The 26943-nt window shown below is 45.7% G+C and overlaps 2 protein-coding genes across 5 annotated transcripts in view; one reads left to right on the top strand and one right to left on the bottom strand.

Moving 5' to 3' along the window:
• The window catches only part of caskin1 (CASK interacting protein 1), a 68111-nt gene extending 51951 nt beyond the window's left edge, over positions 1 to 16160 (bottom strand). For all 3 annotated transcript variants that reach the window (XM_028412877.1, XM_028412878.1, XM_028412879.1), the window contains exon 1: positions 15428 to 16160. In XM_028412877.1, coding sequence (XP_028268678.1) covers positions 15428 to 15521 — 94 coding nt within the window. In that variant the 5' untranslated portion in view covers positions 15522 to 16160. The remainder of the gene's footprint in view (positions 1 to 15427) is intronic.
• Positions 16161 to 18980: 2820 nt separating this feature from the next.
• prpsap2 (phosphoribosyl pyrophosphate synthetase-associated protein 2) lies at positions 18981 to 26332 on the top strand. Of its 2 annotated transcripts, XM_028412892.1 has the most exons (11): positions 18981 to 19101; positions 20305 to 20465; positions 21556 to 21608; positions 21898 to 21964; positions 22052 to 22224; positions 23863 to 23978; positions 24086 to 24141; positions 24224 to 24372; positions 24460 to 24530; positions 24966 to 25112; positions 25206 to 26326. In XM_028412892.1, the coding sequence occupies exons 2-11, from the start codon at positions 20383 to 20385 to the stop codon at positions 25362 to 25364; spliced, it is 1074 nt and encodes a 357-aa protein (XP_028268693.1). In that variant the 5' UTR covers positions 18981 to 19101; positions 20305 to 20382; the 3' UTR covers positions 25365 to 26326. The 2 variants fall into 2 exon arrangements, with proteins under 2 accessions (XP_028268693.1, XP_028268692.1); XM_028412891.1 differs by having other exon boundaries at positions 24224 to 24530; positions 25206 to 26332.
• The last annotated feature ends 611 nt before the right edge of the window (positions 26333 to 26943 follow it).

The following is a 26943-nucleotide window of genomic DNA, read 5'->3' as shown; positions in this document are numbered from 1 at the left end:
CAGATGTTTACAGGAACTGCAGCTGGCCTGTTAGCCGGTGTGTTTTCACATGGTGTCTGATCGCAGTGAAGCCTCTCTGCATTAGTGGACTTTTTCATGCTGATTTGTTTGTGTGCTCGATCGTGAGGGAACCAAGGTGCTGAGTTTACACAATTAGCACCAAGTTCCTCCCCACTGTGTTTTTTTTTCTGGATACCATCTTCATTCTCCAAAAACAGCTGTAAAGGAGACGTTAAAGGGGCAGTTCCTGCAGACACACACACATAAACAACACACATACAGGGCTGCCCCACTCCCTTTAATGGCTTCTTAGTTCCTGCAGTGGAAAAACACCTAATTAATGTGTCCAATATGCAAATAAGATGGATTTGGTTTTCTTCAAGGCTAGAAGCTGCAAATACAAAAGAACTGTTGGAATATTTGCTAAAATGCTAGAAGACAGAGAGGAGGTTATAAAAACAACAACAAACACCTTCCAGGAACTTCCAGGGAACATGAATGCAAAAACAACCTTCTCCTTCCCGGAGTGTCGGGTCTCTAACAGAGAACACCCAGGAAGTAAGTCTAACCTTCTATGTGGGTGTGTGAGGTCCTGGTATGGATCTATTCCAGTTCACTACTGGTACACACGGCGCTATTTCTGTCCGACTGCTGGGAAAAGAATGACACGAATGGATGGATGAAGACTGAGGGTGCTGAGGGAGGACGCCGTGAGTGAACGTGAAGAGGAGCAGCGAGTCAAGACGTTCAGTGATGATCCTGCTGCATGTGAACGTATCAGCTAATGAAACAACATGAAGGATGCTCTTTGTTTGACACCAGCATTTTTAAAAAAGCTGTACAAACGGTGCCAATCAGAGCAGAGCTGAGAGCCTCTGACGTGACGTCTCAGCCTAAAAATAAGCTAAAAAAGCCTAAATCGGTCTCACGGAGTGAAAATGAGGTTAGCAGGGAGAGACGTATGGAGGGATGTGCAGAGAGGTGAGGAAGGAAAAAAGTAGGATAGCACATAAATAGCTCTGCGTTGTGGTGCTAATGGCAGCGAGCTAATACTGGTATTACTGTTTTATTAGCATGTGTATGTAGCATCTGTTGTTAAAAGAAACATTTCAGCGCAAAGCTAACGCTAGCGTGTTTCAACAGCGCACCGTTACGTCCTGCTGAATGAACTTCTCAAACCAGACAGATGTCCTCGACTGTGTGCGACATGTTCATGACAACAGCCACAGTTAACAGACTGCTGAGTCAAGCTAATACTGACGAGGAATTCACCGCTCCAGGTTTTTCAGCGGCCATTTTCAGAATTTTAAAAATGTTGGCGGTCTCTTCTCTACCGCACGACGTACATGCGGTCCTACCACAGCCTGAACGGACTGTATATTACGAGGTGCCACCTAGTGGTTTGGAGGACAACAAAGAAGCAGGGTTAAGCTGGATTGAGTGTGGACACTCGTGTGTGATAGCCAGATTTGAAAATAGTTCTGAGTGTATCCAGCTTAAAGGCGATCTGGATTCAAATGGGGCCTGAATGTGTTCAGACAGTCGAAACGAAGCACTTTCAGCTTGTGTGTCACATTAAAAAAACTGGAAGGATTATGTAATGACACTCTTTGAGCCTCCAGGAAACTTTTAATGTGAAACAGATTAAAATCAACATAGACAAAAAAGGTGAAGCTGGGGTTAAATAGCTGCCCGAAAAATCCACAAATCTGCTTTCATGACACACCTTGAACTCACCCTCAGAAACACACACACACAGATGCATCCATTACAGAGCAGGGGGATAGATTTACAATCACAGGAAGTCAATCCCACAGACACAGAACCACTAACCCTCCCTGGCCTGAACCTGATCCAACAGACAAGAGGCCATGCAGGCCTCCAGAATGCTGCTCTGTCTCCTTCACTTATATTTACTGCAAAACACGTATGTCTCCAGATAGCCGTCAAACTGCTGAGGAGACACATACAAGCGGTCAAATGAAGAAGACATTCGACCTGCCCGTGTAGATGCTGTCAGAGTTCTGGATGATCACACAGAAACATTCAACACAGTGTAAATTTAAGGACTCACGTTTGGGAGATTTACTCCTGGAGGAGGGATCAGCGGACGTGAGGACAGTGTATGTAGAGTCTGCTGGGGTGTGTAATGAACTGATATCATGCAGCGTCAGCAGCGCCTTAATTTACTACTATAGATTAACTCTCAGAGAGAGTTACACACCAAGTGAGACTGTTTAACAGCAGGAGGAGAAAGAGAAGGAGCCGGCACAGGGAGCAGGACGTCACCGACCGCTGCTTCAGAGTGCAGCCTGTTTTAATGTGGAAGCAGCTCCAGCTTCCTGTTCTGCTTCTAATAAGTTAGCGACTAGCTTTTAACCCTTGGACATCATCATTATGGACTTTATTGGCTTAATTTTTGCCTCTTTACCTGGCCACCATTTTGTCTGTGTTGGTGCATATGACACATTTTAGAAATCAAATTTACATTTTTCTAATACATCACCAGAATCTTTGACCCCCCCCCAACTTTAGTTTTATGGAAAATACCTTTTTTTTTGAGCAGCATGCAATCAAACTGGCATTTAGAGGGTTAAATTCCTCAAAATGATTTAATGTTTAGTAGTTTTGAGCAGGGCTGATTTTGTTTAACATATTTATGCAGAAAAAAGCAGAAAAAAATAATCTGTTAAGTTTTAATAGCAGTTTTTTGGAAAATTAGGTAAATTAAAGTGACGCCTGAGGGTTAAACTCGCAGATATTTCCGCAGGGAGACCAAAAACATCGCAAAAGGAGAAAGAAGAAGAAATACTGGACTGTCATTTTAAAAATAGCATGAGGCTAATGCTAATGCTGCCACTGCTCATTACCCACACACTCACAGTCCAAATGTTGCCTTTTAGTTATAAAGGTCTGAGCTACTTTGTGGGTCTTTATGTGTCTCCACATGATCAGAGACAGATCCTACAAAGTCTGGAATGAAAAAAGGAGACGTCCTCATCTGACTGTGTTGGATCAGTGAGTCGGAGGAGGCATTTAAACAGACACATCCTGAGTTTAAAGAGCACTCGGAGAACTCTGAAACCCAGCACCACTCTCCTTCCATTCTCCCTCTCTCTAAATTGTCAACCTATTAAATGTCTTTTGTGACTCGCCTATTCACACACACACACACACACACTAACTAATGGAAGGCTTCAGGCCGATTCACTGAAAGAGAAAGTGTGTGTGTGTGTGTCATTGTCCCAGTTTTGTCTGCTGTGAAAGTGCACCAATGTGATTTTACTCGTTTAAAAATCAGATGCACTGTGTGTGTGTGTGCGTGTGTGTGTGTGTGTGTGGTAGAGTTACATACAGAACAATAGCCTTATTGTACCTGTGTCTGGTGCTACTGTCTGTCTTGTGTCCACAGTCCAGCTCGGCTCAGATTTGACCATGTGTTTACCGAGATGTTCTGCTTTCTGTCAGGTTCTAAAAATGACGACAGTGACTTCATCTCATTACATTTAAAACTGAAAAATAACTCAAGTTTCAACTATATCAAGCTTGACATGATTAAAGGTGCAGTACATTTAAAAACGAAGAGTTAAACAGGCAAAGGCAAAGAAACGGTAGCTGTTACCACCTGTTCAGTTTGGTTCCTACATTTCCCACAATGCACCTTGAGCACAATACTCATTCCTCGGCTGTTAACTATCCACAGCTTTCACTCTCTGCAGCCTCGGTGTGTAATTATTGACTAGTTGATAGACTAGAAGCTAACTGCTGTAGCTGGCAGGCTAATGACATGCGAGCTAGGAAGCTAGTCCAGGATTTGTTGTAATTTTCTCTTTATTCCACCTCTCATACAGGGAAGAATATCATGTAGACTAAAAAGGCTGCAGACCTGGGTTGTTAACCCAATAATGACTGTTTTTAAATGAGTCTTTAGTTCAACAGCTTCCTGCCTGACAGACCTTATATTTAGAAAATTTTACACCACAAATCCCGCCCTGTGTTGTTGTGAAAGCAGTTCAACTAAAGAAAATAATGAATGAAACAAAGAACGAGCCGCCTTAAAACCCTGATCTCTTACCATCCCCCTCCCATGTTGGCACTCAGCCTTGAAACCATCGTAGCCCACAGAGGGGGCCCAGGGTGAGGGGAGGGGGGCAGAAAGGAGATAATCAGACAAAGATAAAAGTCTCCAGATGAAGAGTGATTAGGAAGAAGTGTGTGAAAGGGAATGTCTCCTCCCCCATGGGTTGGGGGGGTTGAATGAATGAGAGATGATGAGGAGGAGGATGAGGAGGAGGAGGATGAGGAGGAGGAGGATGAGGAGGATGAGGAGGAGGAGGAGGAGGAGGAGGATGATGAGGAGGATGAGGAGGATGAGGAGGATGAGGAGGAGGAGGATGAGGAGGATGAGGAGGAGGAGGATGAGGAGGATGAGGATGATGAGGAGGAGGAGGATGATGAGGAGGATGAGGAGGAGGAGGATGAGGAGGAGGAGGAGGATGAGGAGGAGGAGGAGGAGGAGGAGGATGATGAGGAGGAGGAGGAGGAGGAGGATGAGGATGAGGAGGAGGAGGAGGAGGAGGAGGAGGATGAGGAGGAGGAGGATGATGAGGAGGATGAGGAGGATGAGGAGGAGGAGGATGAGGAGGATGAGGATGAGGAGGAGGAGGAGGAGGATGAGGAGGAGGAGGAGGATGAGGAGGAGGAGGAGGATGAGGAGGATGATGAGGAGGATGAGGAGGATGAGGAGGAGGAGGATGAGGAGGATGAGGATGATGAGGAGGAGGAGGATGAGGAGGAGGAGGAGGAGGAGGAGGAGGACGAGGAGGAGGAGGAGGATGAGGAGGATGAGGAGGAGGAGGAGGATGATGAGGAGGATGAGGAGGAGGAGGAGGAGGATGAGGAGGATGAGGAGGAGGATGAGGAGGAGGAGGAGGAGGAGGAGGATGAGGAGGAGGAGGATGAGGAGGAGGATGAGGAGGAGGAGAGGAGAGGAGGAGAGAGGAGAGGAGAGGAGAGGAGGAGAGGAGGAGAGGAGGAGAGGAGAGGAGATGATAACTGTTGGAGTCAAAGAATGAGATAAGAGATAATGAAAAGAAAGCAAAAAAAACAGACAAAGAATGTATAACAGCCAGTGGGTCTGTAGTAATAATCCGTATTGTCAGATTATGGTGTAATCCCATGTTAACACACACACACACACACACACAGAGTGCAGCATTTAAAGTGCCTGACTGGACCCTGCGCTGCTGAATAGGAATAACCATCATCCAGAAATTTCCTGGCCAGCACTGCATTCTTGTTGCCATGGTGATGGATCCAGGAACAGAGAGAGAGAGGAAGAGAGAGAGAAGTGAGAGAAGATAGGAGGATATGAGAGGGGGGCGGGGGGGGGGGATAAAGTTTGGCACCAACTCCACACACACACACACACACACAGGCGTGCAGAGCCAAACCACATGTTCTGCATGTGTTCAACAGCTGCATGCAACCTTCCCCATCAGCCAGAACATACAAACAACAGAGCTCATTGGCTCATCCAGCACCAGTACTTCTCCTTCATTGGCTGACGTGCAGCAAAACAACCATCTGATTGGAAGACGGCCTCACACACACACACACACACACACACACTTAGTGTAGTGCAGGGATCAAAGCAGACGAGTTAAGTGAACACGAATGTTGGTGTAAACACACTCATGCTGTGAGGAGGAGCTCACGTTTTGACTTTAATGTCGCACAAAGTAACACAAAATCCTAAAAATGTCCATAAAGCACACAACACTGACACTGGGCCTAAAAACAGGCACAAAATATTTCTGAAGACACACAAAAGGACCCTAAAAACAACGACACACAGTCAGACCTGAAGCTGTAGTCACACGAAGACACTTTCAGGTCAGAGAGCAGGGGCAGAGGTTGGACCACTGGTGGTGTCCTTCTGTTAGAATCTGGTCTGGGACTCGCAGCCTCTGTACTGACCAGCAGAGAAGTAAAAAGGGGACTGCTGCTGCTGCTGCTGCTGCGTTAGTGGAATCTTCCAGAATCCCTGCTTTCCTGTTGTCATCCCAGGCCGTCCAGGGTCTGGCCCAGTTCGACGTGAATAATCACCCTCACCGGTTCCCTGTCAGCAACACACCGCCAGCAGGACAGAGTCATCGGGCCAATACGAGGGGATGGTTACAGCAAAAAAACAAGGAAGCAGAACGAGGTGTAGAGAGAGGAAAAAAAGATGGAGGCAGGCCGAGGATTTATGATCCGTGCAGCAACAGATACAAACCTGACGAGGCCCTGCAACAGACCTGGAGGCAGCAAAATGACCCACAAACACCACACATGCAGGTTCACAACCATGAAGCAATGCTAACATGCTAACTGTTAGCATGAAGGCAAACAAAAACAGTGTTCAACGCCGTAGATAGATAGATAGATAGATAGATAGATAGATAGATAGATAGATAGATAGATAGATAGATAGATAGATAGATAGATAGATAGATAGATAGATAGGTTGGAGGTTGGAATGTGTTGCAGTGACTCTGGAAAATTAAATGGCTGCAGTGGAAGAAATCAATCTAAGAACTTGATGAGATTGGAATAAGTACAGAGTGATTAATCACTCAGTGTGTGTGTGTGTGTGTGTGTGTGTGTGTCCACTGGATCACATGTCTTAGCATGAGGTCTGTGGTGACTTAGCAGACAGACAGAGATCTTTCAGTTTAAAGAGACAGGACAGTGACACTCTGAACACAACTCTCCATTCTTCCTCCATCACTTCGTCGTCCTTGGACTTCTTTCTCTAGTCTTTCTTTCATTAAGGAGGATGGGGGGACCGGGGGCTTCACACTCGATCACTTCCCCGGCCGCTGTGGGGGACCCTGTTTAGAGGATCTGAAAGTCCTCTTGTCGCAGGTTCATTGATCATCTGTACCCATCAGTCTGAACACATATTGGAGGAGTTCAAGCTTCCTGGAAAATAAATCTGACCCAGATATCTGACTCCAAACCGGCTTCCTCCCAGCCGAGGACACAACACAAGAAAGGCCTGAAATATTTATGAGAGAAGTGAAGCTGAGGCCATCACTCCAGATTTCACCATCACTTATGTTCACTGAACACATGCTCACTTAGTAACACCCGAAGCAATGCCAAGATCCACCGAAAGGTGTCTTCAAACCAAAGGTCTGACGTCAGGAGAGCTCCACTGTACAGACCAGGTATAACTGTATGGAATCCTTTTCCAACGTGCATCTGTCCGGGCAGAGATTCAGCACCGGCCATCTGTTCCACCGCTGCATCACACATGTACTGTACAGCTATCTATGTACACATGCCAGGCCAGACTCAACATCTGTCCCGCTGGCCGGCTTCCTTCTGGTCTCTGGACACTGCTCGTCCTCTGTATGAAGATCTACATGGCAGGAAGGACATGTTGTTACAGCAGATGGTCATGTTACAGCCGAGAAGTGGCATTAATGGACGGACATCCACCGTTTTATATCCAGAAACCAGTCAGGCATTTTACAGGATTATCATTACGGAAATTCAGCCTTCAGTTAAAGACTTTGGAGATTAGTGTTTCAGCAGGAGAAGTGGATCAGTAGAAGTAAACGCTCCCTTCTGCCACAAGCTTCTATGGCCCCGTTCACACTGGAGAAAGTCAGTCCAGCTAGAGCAGGATTGAATCCAGATCGCCTTTAAGCTGGATACGCTCAGACCCGTTTTCAAATCTGGCTCCACGCTCAATCCAGCTTAACCCGGCTTGTTTGTTGTCCTCCAAACAGCTAGGTGGCGCCTCGTAACATACAGAGTCCATTCAGGACCGTGTGTGCATGCATTGTGCGTTTTTTTTTTGTTGGTTCAAAAAGCAGTTTATTCCTTTGTAGCCCTGAGGAAAATAAACTCGGGGCAAAGCTGTCGTAGTCCACGGTTGTTTATATACGGCTTTTGTACGAGACCCGAACACTGTCCCCATAAACACGAAGAATGGCGTCGCTAGCAGGATTCGCTAGCCGCATTTGTGTTCAGACCTGAGCCAGATCCGACTAGATCCACCTAGGTGGATTGAAATCAATCTGGATGCATCCAGATACGGCCTGAATCCTGCTCTAGCCGGATTGATTTCCCCAGTGTGAACGGGGCCATTTTCTTTCTAGCAGCTTTTTCTGGCTACTCTCGGCCATAGCTGGCTTCAGGTTAGCTTCCATATAAGGAAAAACTTGTTTCCCTCTTCTACTGTACAGTTTTTTTTATACTAGCCTCAAAATATTCTCACATCACACATCAAACTCCTCAGGGTGTGTCAGTGAACGACACATTTTCCTCCAGCCTGCACCCAAACTGTGTCACAGCCCTGTTTTTAGTGGCCGCTCGCATAGCGGGAGAGCTCCAGTACTCATTCAGAAAGTCCCAAGGCGATGCTAAATGTATTCACTGTGCCTGTGTGTGTGCAGGGTGGAACATTTCTCAGAGGTTCTCATGTAGACTACAGTAAAACCTTGTCCGGAACATGTTAGTTTAAGCTGTGGTGCTTCATTTCCTGCCTTTATTAGCTGCTCAAACAGCAGCAAGAACACACTCAGTGTTATGAATCCAGGGCGTGAGTGGAAAAATCCTGCCAGGCGATGTGGAGGGACCGTCACACTCTGCAGCAGCAGCAGCTCAGGAGAAGACACACACACACACACACACACACCTATGCAAGCGTACAGCCACTGTTTCACTTACATAACACAGCTCAGCTTTCTTCATTCTGTCTGATTCCTTTGAGAATCAGCTCGCACGTCTGCAGAGAACTTACACTGCTGTGTGTGTGTGTGTGTGTCCTCCTGTCTGCCATGCTTTCACCCTAACAGTTACAATAAAACACACACTGATCATTTAAATTCCAATATTACTGTACCTCTCTGTGCCAGTCGTAGGATGAAGGTGTGTGTGTGTGTGTGTGTGTGTGTGTGTGTGTGTGTGTGTGTGTGGTGTTAATGCCACCTCGATAATCGGTGCTGATCTAGCAAGCGAGGTCCCTGCCTTCTCATTTTGTGGGTGGTCTTTGTTTCCACACTGAGCCACTCAGCCCCCCGTCCCCTCATCCACTAATCAGCACAATAGAATAGAATAGAATAGAATAGAATAGAATAGAATAGAATAGAATAGAATAGGACGCTCCAGCATGGTTTCAGGTGTCGTTTCTTTCTATTTTTGTCCTGTTTCTCACCTTATTATCACCTCCTCTGCATTTTCACTTGGCTTCCTCACAGCTTTCCTCCTCTCTTCCTCTTACCTGCCATCGTATCTTTTCTGTCCTTTCCTTTTTTCCCAGCTTATTTCTTTGCCTTTTATTTTAAATTCAGTTGTTTTCACTTCCTTTTCTTTTAGGCCCATTTCTTTCCTTTCAGCCTTCTTAACTTTTTGTTTTCAGCTCACTTCCTTTCTTCTCCTGACTCTCCTCTCCTCTCCTCTCCTCTTCCTTTCCTTTTAACTCACTTCCTTTCCTGAAATTAGTCCTTTTTTTTTTAAATCATTTCAGCTAGTTTCACGTCCTTTTCTTTCCACTCACTTTCCTTACGCTTCCTTCTCTTTCTCTTACTTCCTACTCCCTTCCTTTCACTTCCTTATCTTACGTGTCCTTTTTTCTCTTACTTCACTCTAGTTCTTCGGCTCCATTTCTTCTCACCTCACTTCACTTGCTTCCACTTGCGTACCTGTCCCGGCCCTTTCCCCTGCCTCACCTCCCCGCTGCTCTGCTTCTCCCTGAACCTGCCACTGACCCATTAAACCGTGTGGATGTTATTTTTGGTGCAGCACTCTGTGCGGATGAGTAACTGTGAGAGCGAGGGTCAGAGGATGTGTGGGTACATATACGGTCTGCGATCAGAATAAAGTGGAGGCGCTAACGACACCGTCTCTCTGTCTTTCATCATTTTCAGTCTTTCCTCAGAAAGCATCTTTCTCTCCTCCTCTGGCAACAGGACGTCTCTCCCTCTGTCTTTTTTCTGTTTTCCTCAAAGCAGAAATATCCATCCACCTCTCTCTCTCTCTCCCTCCATCTCCATCTGTTCTGTAATTCAATCATGGAGGCAGCAGCAGCAGCAGCAGCAGCAGCAGCAGCAGTGAGTGATGGAGTTGTGGAGTAAAATGCAGGGAACACAGCCAGCCGATCTTCCTGTCTATTATCAACCCTTATATGCTGTGCTTCAATGTTCCAGAACAAACTCAGGATCAGTAGCGCTGTCTGTGCAGTCGTTGCATGATTTGCTTCTTCTTGCATGTCTTCATAAAGTGAACTGCTTTGGATGATTGACAGGCAGCTCTCAGAAGAAGCTAAAAGAATCATTATGAAGCACAACAACCAAACACATTGAGCTGGAATCACAACGTCTGTTGTCTGTTAGCGTCTGTTATGACAGCAACACACACGTTCATCACTTAGCCCTCATCAATACAATGATTTTAGAGTAGCAAGTACAGGAGGGTTAGTGTTCCCTGTGCGCTTCACTCACACACCTGTTAGAGGGCCAACTTCTCCAACAAGCTTCTCCGCCATTTTCTTCCACACCATAGCAACATTTAGAGCCACACAAACACATCGCAATGTCTTCAAAACACTAGAGTTGTTTTTCGGGATTGTTGCTAGCATGTATCATAAGTATTACATTCAGAGCTATTATTTCAAACTATTGAAGAAAAATAGCAAAGAAGTCTTTTCGGATTGGCTACATTTACACTGAGGGGAGTGTGTGTCGTCGTTAAAGATCATTTTAACCAGAAACTTTTTTTTTTATTTTTCCAAAACTAAACAAGATGTTTTGATGCCTGAATCTAATTAAACCACAGCTGAAAACAGAAGTCACAGTTTGCAATCGGATATAAAGCATATAATGAGCAGACAGGGCCCATCGGCCTACTGGGTCCAAGTCTACAGAAAGTACAATATGAGTACAATATGAGGCCCCGTAGGCCTCGTTCACACTGGGGAAAGTCAATCCAGCTAGAGTAGGAATCTGGATAGCCTTTAAACTGGATACGCTTAATCCAGTTTAACCCAGCTTGTTTGTTGCCCTCCAAACCACTAGGTGGCGCCTCATAATATACAGAGTCCGTTCAGACCGCGGAAGGACCGTGTGTGCGCATGCGTCATGCGTTTTCTTTTTCTTATTATTCCTTTGTAGCCCGGTGGAAAATAAACTCAGGGCAAAGCTGTCGTAGTTCGACGGCTTTTGTACCCGACCCGGACACTGTCCCCATGAACTGGAAGTATCACGTTGCTAGCGCAATCACTTCCTGTCGATCTCTTCCACTGTCAAAACCAAAGGCAAAAATAACACTTCATTCCACCACCATCTACAAGTCTACACCAACTACCACAGCAGATGAATCAGCTGATCTGTGCATTGTAAACATCTGCCTTCGCCTAACCAAGTACTTTTATTGCTGAGGTCCAGTGTTTGACCTTTGCAGCTACAGAGCAACAGGCCAACAACAGGTAAAACACTTCACAGCCGTAGAACCGAACATGCTTTGAACCAATGTATCTACTTCCTGTTGCTCCAGCATCCAGTCAGAATTCTGAATTCCTTTATTTTTAGTCTCATTCCAGCACATTTTATCCAACTCTTGACAGCTCGAATAAACCAACATCTCCACTCTCAGTGAAGCTTATAGCTGCCGACAGAGCACAGTTACCCAACATGAGGACTCTGTCTGACAGTATGTGAAGCTTCCTCTCTGCTCGCTTCTTTGTCAATGTGCACTGGTGTGGATGCAATCATCTGCTCCACTCCTGCTGCCAGCCTCACATGTCAACAGAGAAAAGATGGAGGAGGGGTGAGAGGGTGAGAGAGAGGGAGAGGGTAAGAGAGAGGGGTCTGAGAGCATTAGCATTTCTCGCGGCTACAAAGAAAGAAGGGAGGCAGATATGTCTTGTTTTTACCCATTAAACCGTGTGTTTAAGATGAATTTCCTTCCTCAAAACACACACACCCACACACCCACACACACACACACACACACACGGCCTTCAACGACACATAAAAACAACCATCAATACACATTACCCCACCCGCCTTAACACACAAACACTGAAACAGCCTATTAACAAACACAAACATCAGGTCACACTCAAGGTCTGCACCCCCCCTCCAACACACACACACACACACTTTATGACCTCGTCTAGTGACACTTTGAGTGACAGCAAACTGATGATGGCTCTCCAGATGTGCTGCCAGATGTGCTGCAGGTAAATATGTGCTGCAGGCTGAGCTGGGCTGAGCCTCTTCCAGACCCATCACACACAGAAAGCACAACCTCACACACACACACACACATTAAAAGCCCACAGCTGTCCTGTGAGCTTTTGTGTTTAATGCTAGACGACAAACAGGTCTGTGTGAACATCAGCCTGGCGTTACCCTCCCCTGCTGCTTCCCTGGGACCCTCAGCCTCACTCTGTCATCACCGCCCTGCTGCTTCGGCCCTGCCCCCCGTCTGGAGGAACCACGGTCACTTGGACTCGGTTTATTTTGCTATTTTGCACAAATGAAATTTCACACGTCATATTAAGCAGTTTGTCTTGCACAGAGCAGTGACTGCCAGTTACCACTAATAATAAAATTCAGTGTAAAACTGGCCTCGACTAATCCTGTGTTCACACACCTTCACTGTGGCTCTAAACTTCACACAGTTATTACTTACAGAAGTGTGGAACCATAGAGTGATGCGCCAATAACAGCGAGTGGGTGAAGTGTTGATTATTTATTAATTACAGCCCTTTAAATAAGAGGACATGTCTGCAAACAGGTGATCCAAACACAGCAGACTCAGATTAAGTTCCTCTCAGTTCAGGGCCTGATTGATACCTCTTTAAATGATTACACAGAAGGTCAGAGGTCAATAGCGGCTGTGTTTTTTCATTAAACTAAAGGACACCATCAACCTTCATCTGTTATATATGAGGTCCATGAGGACATGAGGTGGCATCACTAGAGAGGAGTGCTCCTACCTAAAGCATGGTGAAGACAGCTGGATTCAAACAAGACGGAGAGAGCCTGACCAAGCAGGAGGAGACCGCGACGACATCCAGGACATGATCTGATAACACACAGCGGAACATTTGCCCCAAAAATGATGAGGAACACGTCGCCGCCGGGATACACAACAAAATGACCAGGCGGCCACCTCACTGCTTCTCTAAAAACTCTCTGACTCAACATGTCAGGATCCTGGAAGGATGAAGCTTCCACCGCGTTCATACTATCAATGACAACAGCAAAAAATAGCAGAGAAGTTTGTCTGAAACAAACTTCTCTGCTTCTCATTGGATAAATTGTGTCTAGAGAAAGTACAATATGAAGTCATTCTGAGTCTTCCACACGCCCTCTTACTCCCTCTCCTCATCACTTCCTGTCCATGTCTCCCACTGTCAAAAACAAAGGCAAAAATAACTTCATAACAGCTTCCACCACCATGCAACTAGCACAGCAGATGATCATCAGCTGGTCTGTGCATTGTAAACATCTGCCTTCAACCAAGTACTTGTATTGCTGAAGGTCCAGTGTTTGACCTTTGCAGCTACAGAGCAACAGGCCAACAACAGCTGATACATTCACAGCTGTAGAACCTAACATGCTTTGAACCAATGTATCTACTTCCTGTTGCTCCAGCGTCCAGTCAGAATCTGAATTCCTGTATTTTTAGTCTCATTCCAGCACATTTTATCCAACTCTGACAGCTCGAATAAACCAACATCTCCGCTCTCAGTGAAGCTTATAGCTGCCGACAGAGCGCAGTAACCCAACATGAGGACCCCAAACGGTGGAAACGAGCAGAACTCAGTGAGGTCCGCATCGAGGTGAAGGCCTCACACTGATATAGGTCCCGACGACACTGATCTCTGATGAGAAATCAACAAGATTCAGCAAGAGGAGGAACGCTGCAGACCACCTTTGTTCAGCACCTGCCCTGTTTCTCACCTGGTCCACGAGAGGAGGAAGAGGTGGTGATGATGATGATGATGATGACAAACTAATGACTCATCTGGGGTGTGGCTTAATGCAGCAAACGTATATTAAACTGAATGCATAGATTATAATCAGGCAGCTAATTACCTGCAGATCACTGCCTCCCTCACCTGCAGCTTCAGTCACCATCTGTACACACAGCAGTCCACCCAGGAAACTACGCAAACTATAAGTCAATAGTCTGGGGACTCACCTGTCCTCTGCATTCCCTGCTTCCAGCACCTCCACATGATGTACATGATGTACTCCGCCGAGCTCCACAGACTCTATTTTTAGACGCTACCTGTATGTATGAGTTGGACCCTACCAACTCTCTCCCAGCCAGGGGAAGCCTGTAGACTATCTTTAATCCGAAGGGGTTTCCTGCTCGCCCTGCACCCCGCTAACTCTGACACACGGTCTGGAAGCCATCCGCCTCACTGAGTCCTGCAGAGTTGTGAGCTTTGCTATCTCTGGCACGGTGGCCTACAAGCTGTGGGTCAGACCACGGTGTTCTGAAAGGAGGCAGGTTTGATACAGCAGTGCTAAAAACACACGCAGTGAGTGAAGGACTGCTGGTTCACAGTTTAAAGAGGAAAGTTTTAGGATTTTAAAATCAGAAATCTGACGTTTGTCTGATTAAACCCAGATTTAAATAACAGAAATTTGAGTTTTAAGCAAATTTTACATCAGAATTCTCAAATTATCTCTGGGATTAAAGTCAGAAATTATTAATCTAGACTGAATATCTTGGACAGACCGGGTCACTTGCTGCATCCATCATGTCACAGGCGGCTAAATAAGCAGAATAATTGGTGGTGTGCTGGGTCTTTGCCATGAGAAGATATTAGCTCAGGTACACACTGAAAATAATCAATATAATTAACACTGAATTCATAAACTGATCATGAGGAAGAGAAGACGTGAAATCTGGACCGGCTCTCCTCCCTCTAATGAGGCCCACCTGCCGGCTGCAGCGGGTCACCTGCATTCTGAGCTGACACACTACAATTACACAACCTGGAGCTCTGCTGCTGATGATCACTGTATCAGCCAGCCTCTCCTCCTCACTGCTGCCCACACAGAGTGGGCTGTGGAAGCGAAACATGGGTGGATGTTCGTAGTATACTGCAGAAGATAAACACTTTTTATCTCCACCCATACGTCCAGCATCCTGTGTGACATTGACAGTCATGTTAACCTGAACCTGAACGACCACAAGGCCACCGGCACACAGCACTGTCCCTCAGTGTGCTGCAGTGCATCCACACAGGGGGCTCAGGATGGGCTGTCAGTCTGTAATCATACCACTGATCTGCACACACACACACACACACACACACACATCTTACAGCAGCAACAGTGAACCACAGCCAGCTGAACACAGCCACACATAGAATCGAATAGAATAGAATAGAACGGAAGTGTCTTACTGGCTTTCCCTGGCCGGGGCCTCTGCAGCAGCTTCTGCACGGTGAGCAGGTCCTCGGTCTTCACCGCCTGCAGTAGTTCCTGGTCCTTCCCCATCTTCCGCTCTGAGCCGCTCTACTCCCGCAGCATCCTCCGACAGAGCGGCGCTTCAGCCCAGCCTCACCACGTCTACCGCGGCCACGAACAGCCTCCCTGCCCTTCCTCCTCCTCCTCCTCCTCCTCCTCCCTCTGGGTCCCTGACTAGATGAGACCCCCCTTTAGAGTTCTGGCATATGATGGAGCCAGGGAGAGAGAGGGAGGGAGGGGGGCAGGCTGGGTGGGATGGAGGGATGCTCTCGGGTTCCCCCCCCCTCCAGCTGAAGGTGCAGCGCTGCTGATGGAGAGAAGGGGCCGGGGTGGGTGGAGGTGGGGGGGGGCGTTCAGGATTCCAGTAGCCGCGCGCTGCTGTCGCGTGAGGGATCTTTGGACGGTGTGGATGAATGGCCGGGCTCGCTCGCGCACCTCATCTGCCTCCTCTGGTCGGTGTCCGCCTGCAGCCGCGCTCCGACCCGATTAACCGAAGGAACGAGACGTCAACGCGGGGAGAAGAAGGCTCGCGGGCTCATCACGCGCTGCGCGTAAAGGATTGTGCGTGTAAAAGGCGCGTGCGCGCGGGGCTGATTCCTCCTCTCGTGCTCTGCGTCGTAAACAGAAAGCAGCGGCGCTGCTGCAGCCACCGCTCCGCGTGCGCTCTGTATTTGGTAACGATTCTGTCCGCGTGGGGGCAGGGTGAGGGGAGGAGGGGGAGGGGAGGGCGCACGTACACGCGCCCGCGCGCCCTACAGCTGGCCCAGCTCGCACCGTTAAATGGCTCGTGCTGCAACTTGGGGGCGGACCAGGAGCGCGATGCTCTCGCGCCTCCTCCTTCATCGCACTCAGCGTGTGTGTGTGTGTGTGTGTGTGTGTGTCAGTGTGTCAGTGTGTGTGTGTTTGTATGTGTGTGTGTGTGTGTGTGTGTGTTTGTGTGTTTGTGTGTGTGTGTCAGTGTGTGTGTGTTTGTATGTGTGTGTGTGTGTGTGTGTGTTTGTGTGTTTGTGTGTGTGTCTGTGTGTGTGTTTGTGTGTGTGTGTGTGTGTTTGTATGTGTGTGTGTGTGTGTGTGTGTGTGTTTGTGTGTTTGTGTGTGTGTCTGTGTGTGTGTTTGTGTGTGTGTGTGTGTGTGTGTGTTTGTGTGTGTGTGTGTCTGTGTGTGTGTATAGAGAGGGAAGCTGCAGAGATTTCTTCTGAATGTTTTCACCTCTCCGTCTTACACACCTGCATCACGGCTCACGCGCCCACGTGATGCAGGTGTTCCTGCTCCCGCGCAGGCGCAGACATGCTGGTATCACTGGTGACAGGTGAAGGTGTGCGCGCCATCTTGTGTGTGATTCTGTAGTTTGCTAATTAGCTTAAATGTGATGCAGTGTTTGTGCTAATCCATCCAAACATGTCTGGAAAATCTCAAAATGTGTCACAAAGAATGAAGTGACTCTTTTAGTTAGCATAAAAACACTTATTAGCTAACAAACGAATGCTAATATTAGCATGAATCACCCGCTAAAGTGACTCTAAACATCCAAATCTTAGCATTGCTATTGTTAGCATGTTATGAAAATACATTAACTTTTTTGCTACCACTCACATGGCTATAAGCTAGGCTAATATGAAGCTAACAGGCAGCTAGCCACCTGCTGAATGGTGTGATAACTGTATATGTGCCGTGTTGGTTACAAATACTATGTGTATTTTAGTTTAACACAAAAGTGACAAGAATTCTGTCTTTAATATTTATATAATTTAATATATATAAATGTCATCTGTTTTTTTATTCAGGGCAAATATTCAAACAGGATCAAAAAATGATTGTTTTGTACTCGTATATCATCCACAAGACAATCAGAGCGAGGAGAGCACAGTGGATGTGCCCTCTTACTTCTAACTGTAATATCTGATGTGTTTTCTTCCTCTGTCCACCCTCCTCCACATTTTTAACTCCACTCTTCTCTCCATTGTGTGTGTGTGTGTGTGTGTGTGTGTGTGTGTGTGTGGGCAGTGTGCAGTGCTTGGATGCTGCTCTCTGCCTCCTCCACATATCCAGTGAGTTATGTAAGAACACTAAAGAGTAGCCCATATGGTACCGAGAGAGTATTTATAAATCTGACTCTGCTAATGCAAAAAGTAGCTCACTACCCCGGAGCAGTGCTAACAACTAATGCTTCATATACAAACGCTTACTTTACCAGCTTTTACCTGCACTCAATCACCCCCCCTCTCTCTCTCTGTGGCTTTGTCAGACATAATTCAATATATATATATATATATATATATATGTGTCCAGAGGAGGGATCTTGAGATTCATGAGGCACTTAGATATAGCTGCAGGGGGCTGTTTTTTTCTGTGGGTGTGTTTGCAGTTCTTGCACTTCTTCTGGTGAAGTAAGGTGTGCACAGTCACAGCAATGAATAAGCATAGAACAGGCATTGAACTAAGAGAGAAGATGAGAAAGAAATCAGGAAGCAGCAGAAGAAGAAGATGAAAAAATATTAATGCAAACATTCTTATGGGATTTGTCAGAGTACAAGTTGGGATCTAATAAAAAAAGGATTAGAATAACTATTTTTGTTGAAGGGGCAAAGTGTAATAATGATTAAATAATTATGATCTGGCAGCGAAACAGATTTACATGTTGAAATCTTATTTTAATTACAGCTTAGATGTGACTTAGTTCAGCAATAACTGAAATGAGGAGGACTGTGTGAAGCTTCAACAAAAGAACACCGCCCTCAAGTGGCCATGCACAAAACCTACATTTTTACAAGAAGGTTTTCAGTGTTTAGTCTTAAGTTCTACATATTATAACAGTTTCACATACAAGCTTAAACTTCATTTAACAACAATTTAAATGAGGCACTTAAACTAAGGTACGTTGCCGTCTATAAGATAATAAGAAATAGTACGTAAAAAATGTATTTATCTCTTAATTTTAATGTTAAAAACTACTTAAAATACTTATGTGACAATTATTATGTATATATTAATGTATATGTGCCTATATATTGTTTTTAATCTGCACAGTTTAACTGTAAATCTATAAGTTATGTATGCATATAATCAGTAGAAAAAATAGAAAAACAACGAATCATAAAAAATATGTTTTTATATAAATAAATACGTAAAATATGAAATAAAACTACAATGTTTTGAAAAAAAATGGTTTAACTTTTGAACTGTCGAAAAGTTGTGTTCAAGGGAGTTAAAGAAAGTAATAACTTCCAGTTGCAGTTGTAGTAACTTTAAATTAGGAGGAGAAATTAGTTTCTGGACATTAGTAAATAATAAATAAAACAACTAATACTGTACTCTGCGCTTGCTGGATACGTTATTTTAAAAGTGTTGGACCTCAGTTAAATCGAGCAGCAATGTTAAATTGCGTCTTCTCTATGAATTGCGTTATTTCAATTTTTTAAGACAGCACTTGAACGCATCACGAAACCGCCCCCTTCTTTGCTTTCCTGACCTCTGATTGGTCGAGCGGCACGTCCGTCGGAGCGGAACGTCGCAGGCAGCCGGAGTGAGGGGGACAGGTTGAAAAGAGCAGGAGGCTTAACGTTCTAATACTGTTGGTTGCAGGTTGTAACCGGATCCAACACACAAGCTGGTGAGGAGTTGTGTTGTTCTTTTGTTTCGTGCAGGATTATTTGTCGTATTTATTTTGCCTCCCGCGCTGAAAGGCGTGATTTCCGACGCATTAAAAATCAATTCGCTCATTCTAAGAGATTATTCCCTGAGCTATCGCGTTAGTTCTTGTCCGTTAACGTTGGTTAGCCTGACGCTATCTTATGATGCTAATAGCTAGCTTTAATGCACCGATATCGCCCTGAGGGATTTTATTTAATAGCAGCCAAACTTAAAACTCCACCTTCCTGTAAATCCCCGTGCTCTTGAACTCCCAGCATCATTGTTAGTTGCTTAAAATCCTGTGTCGTCCAGCTAGCTTAGCAGCATGGGGAAGCTAATGTCGTGACTGTGTTGATAGTTACAGGGAACGAGTTCTACCACGTAGTCCACATCCCATTAGTTATTGGTAAAGATAATCAAATGAATGCTTGTCATAAGAATTGAGAGTGCACATGAAGATGACTTATTAAATCCTTTTAGACACTGCAAAATATTGTTTTTGTCCTCAACAGGCTAATACTGAGGGTAAACATGACCTAATGTTAAGGTATTTATTAACAGTAGTAATTACATAATCAAACTATTGTCAGTACAGACATTAGTAAACATGTGTAAACAGGAATATTTGCAAAAAGATTTAAAAAAAAAAAAGAAACTGAAAGTGAAACACTGTGGGCAGCCATTCACAAAAAGTGTGTTTATATGTGTCCATATGGCACTTTATTACTATGCCACAAGGGCATTTCAGAATTAGTTCAAAGTATTTTTCATTTTTAAAAACTACTTTTAAACTTATTTCCATTTTTGAGAGGCACACAGTGCATTATGTAATTTTTTTTCCAGTGTAAAATGTCACCAAATTGCTGAAATGTTGTAAAACACTTGCCATATTTTGCATTAAAATATACCTTCTGTGCAATTAAACGCAGTCATCTGAGCCTCAAGTGAAAACTATGCATCAAAAAGTTTAGATAAAATACACAAAAGTCTTCCATCAGTACTGCTACCAGAAAGAAGACCTGTGATGCACGTGTGCGTCGCGTGATGGTGCTGTTATTCAGACTAAATCTGGCATCATGACCGAACCAACATGTGTTTCCTGTTCCTCTTTTTCTTGACTCACTGAGGGGGTTGACGCGTGGGTTTTAAAGGAAGTTAACTCGTTCCTCCTTCCCTGCTGCAGGAAGGGCTCAGTGCAGCGTGGGTGCCCAGGGATCCACTGCCTGAGTGTGGGGAGAGCAGCGGCCGAGACCCTAGAGACATGAACCACACCAAGGGCGGCCTGGTCATCTTCACCGCCAACTCGCACGCCTCGAGCCGCGAGCTGGGCAAGAGGATCGCAGAGTGAGTACAGGAGGCGTTGTTGACGTTACACAGACACGTGTGGAGCATGGTGCGGCCGGCGGGCGGGTTCAGTCTGAGTAAACATGCTGCGTTTACACGTCATAAACAGTTTTAGTCTCTGATCTTATAAAAAGCGACTTTTAAACTCTTGCTTTCTCCAAGCTCTGAATCACCGCCTGCAGACATGTGTTGTTAGCGTTTAACAGTGTGGCCTCAGGACTCATAAACGGCAGCTGAGCCTCAGGATAAACCACTTTGTAGACGATGTTCTAATGCGGAACAACAGTTTCCTGCAGCTTTCTGTCAGAATACAGCCGCTCTCCTCCAGTTATAAGTCCTAATGCGCCATTAGCTAATGCTTGGTGAACATTAAACGTAGGACTGCTGACTGTTCTGGCCCGAATCTGCTGGAAAAGGCTTAATTTAGACACATTAGGTTGTTTTTTTCTTTTGCTGAAGAGCTTTGTTTGAAATCACAGTCTGTGTTTTGTCTGCAGGTCTTAACTTTTGTTTTGGTGATTCAAATGAAAAACTATTCTCACGAGCACAGTGAGCGAACACACAACACACTTCTGCAGGGCAGACACTGCACACAGTCCACGCTTTGCTTCCTCTACCCACCTGAAAGCGCCCCAGTCACCATCTCATCAGTTAATCGTGCGAATAGATCAGTTAAAAGTAACAAGTCAACTCGCATGAAGAGCTGAAGCCATATTTCTTTGTGTTATGTGTAAACAAAACCGTCACGTGCCGCAGAGCCGCCATGGAGAGCGCACACTTCAGGTGTGTTTATAAAACAAATGGAGACTTTAGCTCGGCTACCAGACGCTAAGTTCAGCACAGACACCGGGTTCAGCACAGACAGACACCGGGTTCAGCACAGACAGACACCGGGTTCAGCACAGACAGACACCGGGTTCAGCACAGACAGACACCGGGTTCAGCACAGACAGACACCGGGTTCAGCACAGACAGACACCGGGTTCAGCACAGACACAGGGTTCAGCACAGACGGAGCTCTTTCCAAGCCGTTATACATGTCTGTTTACAACTTGTCTCCTGATACTGATGGTGTGTGTCTCTTCGTCAGGCGGTTGGGGGTGGAGCTCGGCAAGGTGCAGGTGTACCAGGAAGCTAACAGAGGTACAGTAACGCTGCATGTGAACAGCTGGTGGGAGCTTTCAGTCGTTTTCTGCAGCTTGGCTTCAGTTGGAAAGCATTCTGCTTCTAATCTCTGTTCTGTGGGAGGCTGGTTTTTGGAATGCTACTATCTACATGTTCACACAGTCAGAGTGGAGGGGTGGAGGCATCGGGGGGGAGGGGTGATGAGGCTGACAGGCCTGTGCAGCTTTGTTATGAGATAGCAGTGTGCACTTGTGTATCTGAATGTGCTGTGTGTGTGTCCTCCTCACATCCTGTTTCGTTTCCATAGAAACACGGGTACAGATCCAAGAGTCGGTGCGAGGCAAAGATGTCTTCGTTATCCAGACGGTGTCCAAGTAAGAAAAAAAAAAACCACTGGTCACAGGTTAAAGCGCTCCTGAAATGTGGCTCACGTCACTTGTTCTGTGGTTGGGCTGCACCAGGGACGTGAACACCACCATCATGGAGATGCTGATCATGGTGTACGCATGCAGGACGTCCTGCGCCCGCAGCATCACCGGCGTCCTGCCCTACTTCCCCTACAGCAAGCAGTGTAAGATGAGGAAAAGGGGCTCCATCGTCTCCAAGCTCATCGCCTCTATGATGTGTAAAGCCGGTAAGATGGAGAGAGTGCTCAACAGGGCAGGTGGAGGAGAAACCACGAGGCTGATAACATGTGTGAAGGTGCATTAGAGGATGTGTTTAAGTATCATTGCCTTTTTTCATGAGGAAATGAACCTGGTATGTTACTGTCTTCAAGGGCTGTGTCCGAAATCACTCCCTACTCCCCATGGGTGGAGTTCAGTGTAGGGCTCCATACAGTGAACTCAACTCACATTTCAGACTCTGCCTCCGTCATTTTCTGTTGCCGTGAATCATCGCTGTCGCAAATTAAACGAGCCGATCTCTGCCGGCTAAAGAAACTCTGTTGTTAGCAGTTATAACGCCTGATAAACGTCTTATGGTAAAACATTAATAAACAAACAGCCGGTCATTTAAACCATCATCATGTTTATAGGACAGGTGACGTCACTTCTGTTCCTGTTCTTTTAGCCGGTCTGTGCAATGCATGATGGGACATATCACTGAAAGCAGTGACCATCGGATGGATGCTACTTTACAATGATGCATTGTGGGCAGTGTTAATTTTGGCAGCAATTCCGGATTTAGTTTTTATTTTAGTCTTGTGACTAAAATGTCATTTGATTTCAGTCACATTTTAGTCATCAACACTTTTTAACTTTTAGTCTAGTTTTAGTCGACTAAATCTGCCGTGGATTTAGTCGACTAAAATTCTGATATATATTTTTTCATTAAATATTTAAAGTTTGAAGTGCAATAAAAACAGGCTCAGCTTTAACTTTTGTTGTTTGAAACAAACACCTCTTTATTTAATTGCTATGACCTTTTCATTAAAGAACCGTGAACAGTGAGTTGCTCTCCCTGAATACACTGTTCAGTCATGACCTTCTTCATGAATCCTCCATAACTACAGCAAAATACTAGAAAAAGTGCGCATGCTGTAAAACCATCAGCAGCGGTGTCTTCATTTATAGATTTTGTCACGTGTATCTTTGAACGGAAGTTAAGATGATTCGTCTGCAAACGTCGCTTCAGGTTTGTTGTGTTTTTACCGCTGATAGTCGCTCCGCACGGTTTGCAAACCGTCTTGATTGTCTTGACATCAAACGTGTCCGTGTGTCTGTTCTTCTCCTACCATGCATGAGGACGCCTTCTTCCAGCATCGCGGGGTAACGTCCTTACGCAGAGAGATCACTTCTGATTGGCTCTCTGCCGCCGTCTCCTGATTCGTCCCTCCCTTCCACAAACAAAATTTGCTCTGATTGGATCTCGTCTCCATCAATAATTTCGTCTCGTTTTTATTCGTTGACGAAAGTGTCAATACATTTCGTCTTCGTTTTTGGCACCGTGCGTTAGTTTTTATTTAATTATCGTCTCATTTTTATCAGCAAAAAAAGGTCGTTAACGAAAACTATGACGAAAATGATTCGTCAACAAAATTAACACTGATTGTGGGATACATGAGGGCCCTATATGGGGTCTATAATTTCTCACTAAGAATTCGGACAGCACTACAACATGGCGGAGGCTCTGTATAGGACCATATGTAGTGATCAGGGAGTGATGTCAGACACAGCCAGGGTCACTGGACTCATCATTTTACCTCAGAACACAGGAGCTGGCTAAACTATCACTACATGCCTTCAGTGATGATATACAATATGTTATGTAGGCCTCACCCACCTGATCACTATGGACCTCCATCAGAAGGAGATCCAAGGCTTCTTCAACATCCCGGTGGACAATCTGCGCGCCTCCCCGTTCCTGCTGCAGTACATACAGGAAGAGGTAAAACAAACACATGCATGGCTTCATTCTCTCACCTCTGTCTCCACGACCTTTGTCCTTTCTTCTTCTTCTCCTCCTGCTACTTATTAACATGTCCCTGACTGCAGATCCCAGACTACAGAAACGCTGTGATTGTTGCCAAATCGCCGGCTTCTGCCAAACGGTAGCTCCCTGCACGCACAGTGATGCTGTATCATGAGGGGAATGTGAATGAGACACATGGCTTGTTCGCTCGCTCTCCTCAGGGCGCAGTCCTTCGCCGAGCGGCTACGTCTGGGCATAGCCGTGATCCACGGGGAGGCTCAGGACGCAGAGTCCGATCAGGTGGACGGGCGCCATTCTCCACCCACCGTCAAGACCACCGGCGCCATTCACCCCAGCATGGAGATCCCACGTAAGGCCTGCACGTACACACAGAGCGGCGCAGCCAGGACACAGTGTGCGTGTCCTCTGATTAACATCCACTCATTTGTGTTTGCAGTGCTGATCCCTAAAGAGAAGCCCCCCATCACCGTGGTGGGAGACGTGGGAGGACGCATTGCAATCATAGTGGTGAGAGCTCAGAGCCTCTGCACGGGGCTAGCATTAGCAGAAGTAGCTGAAGCTAACATCAGTGAGGTCACGTTATTTAAACCTCTCGAATCATTCAGAGAACACTGAAACTCTTATATACTGAATAAGGACGTCTGGGCAAGCTGTCACTAGAGGGCGCCACACCACCGTGTAAAGGGTGGTGGTGTTACTCTGAGGGCTGTTGTTGTCCCATAGTCACCCTGTATGCCTTGTTTTTTTTTCTTTGACAAAAATAATTATTTAACCCGACAGAACTCAGAAGTTGTTGAACTACAGACTGTTTCAGTGTGTTGTTATTGAGACTGAGCTTACCAGTAGCTTTGAAAAGATTTCAAAGGGTTAATGCTGATGATCCTACAGTCACACATTAAAGAATGTTAGCAGACCTGTTAGCGATCGACCTGTGTCCCGCAGGATGACATCATCGATGACGTGGACAGTTTCGTAGCGGCGGCGGAGACGCTGAAGGAGAGAGGGGCCTACAAGATCTTCGTCATGGCAACACACGGCATCCTGTCCTGCGAGGCGCCCAGGTTCATAGAGGAGTCGGCCATCGATGAGGTGCGCTCAACTCAAAATATCAAATACAAATATATATATTAAGAAACCGATGTGATGTCACCTCGTCACTCACGTGTCTCTCGCCGGACTCAGGTGGTGGTGACCAACACCATCCCCCACGAGCTGCAGAAGCTCCAGTGTCCAAAGATCAAAACGGTGGACATCAGCATGATCCTGTCAGAGGCCATCCGCCGCATCCACAACGGAGAGTCCATGTCCTACCTGTTCCGCAACATAGGGGTGGACGACTGAACGTCTCCTCACACTCACACACTCACATGTAATGCCTTCTCAGACGTCTCAGAAGTGAGTGTATGACTGACTGTTCTGTATCACAACACACACATGAACGAATGCTAACCTTTTCCTCTGAGTGCAGCTCAACTCAATACACACTTTCAGATGTTTGAACTCACACTCATTTGTGTCCTTACTGGACTACTGCCTAACCCTCTGATGGCTGCCATCTTGTCAGAACACATCGGCTCCTTCTTTAGTTAGTTCTCCATCTTGTCTGCTTCGTTTCCATAGAAATAGTTGGCGCTGAATGTCTGAGATAATTAGCAAAAGGAGATTGTACTGATGATGTCAGTGCCTTCTGCTGGACACACACACACACACACACAGGCCTTCATCGTTCTTCTCATAACACCATCTCAACGTTAACCCCTGGAATATACAGGTTCACCGCTAGTTAACGTGCTCCGTCTTATTTATGTGGCGTCTCATACACTTAGTTTAACCAGCTAGCCACGATGTTAGCGTGGTCGCCATAGATGCTAATTTTGTGTCAAATCTAGCTACCTGCTAAAAATGAAAACTGGAATTAACGGGTTAATTGGATGTCATATTTTATTGATAGTGCACCCTGTGAGATCATATGTATTCACCAATCCATCTTTGATTTTGTGCCATCGTTTCCATGCTTTTTGTTTTTTTTATAACCATCAATGAATCCAGAGGTCGTTTTAGTCGGAGGGTTGATGATCAATAAATTGGGTAAATGTGTTCATCACCCGATCATCATGTCGATGACGTTTAACACAGGATAATATCAGGTCTCCACACTGGCTGAAGCTGGAACAGTAAATCTGAAGTGTTTTTTTTGACAAGTGGATCTCGACAGAAGCAGGTCTTTGTCACTTTGTCAAGATGTTTCCAAAAAAAATGTTTTTGTATTTATTTTCTGCACTTATTATGAATAAATGACGTGTCGGCGTTAAAAAAAAACAAAACATTGTAGTCATTTTTCATGTCGTGCGAGCACATGCTAACCACATGCAGCCAGCCAATCCTCCTACAGGGTCCCCCCCGGAGGATTGGCTGATGTTTTTATGTTTTATAGCTTCAGATGATTCATATTCTTCGTTTTAATGAGAAACTGCCGAACTAATCGGTTGCCACAGTTTGACACAGTTTTATCGAATCAATAATGAGAGCGCAGCACAGTGGAAAGGAACAAAACAGCTGACAGCTAGCTAGCAGCTAGCAGTGACCACAGGTTGTGACGCCCTCCGCCCAGCAGGGCGGCTAGCCGTCTCATCTTAGCTCTAAGGTTTCGTCTCTTCACTCTGGAAGAATCATCACGGTCACTTTTGTTTGATTTCATGACTTTTTTCCAGCTCTCAGTAAAAATCCATGTTAACTCTCAAGAAGAAACAGGGACCAGGCTCACAGCTGTGCTACATGAAGCTAGTATGTAGCTAGCTTCATGTAGCACAAACACTGACCAATAAGAGCGAGAGACGGTGTTATATGTCTGTTTTTACAGAAAACACATGAACATACTGAAGAAACAGCACTTTGCTAACTGTTAGCATGCTATAAAGCA

Source organism: Parambassis ranga, chromosome 8, assembly GCF_900634625.1.
Source record: "Parambassis ranga chromosome 8, fParRan2.1, whole genome shotgun sequence".
Taxonomy (NCBI): Eukaryota; Metazoa; Chordata; class Actinopteri; family Ambassidae; genus Parambassis; species Parambassis ranga.
This window is presented reverse-complemented; position numbering and strand designations above follow the sequence as displayed.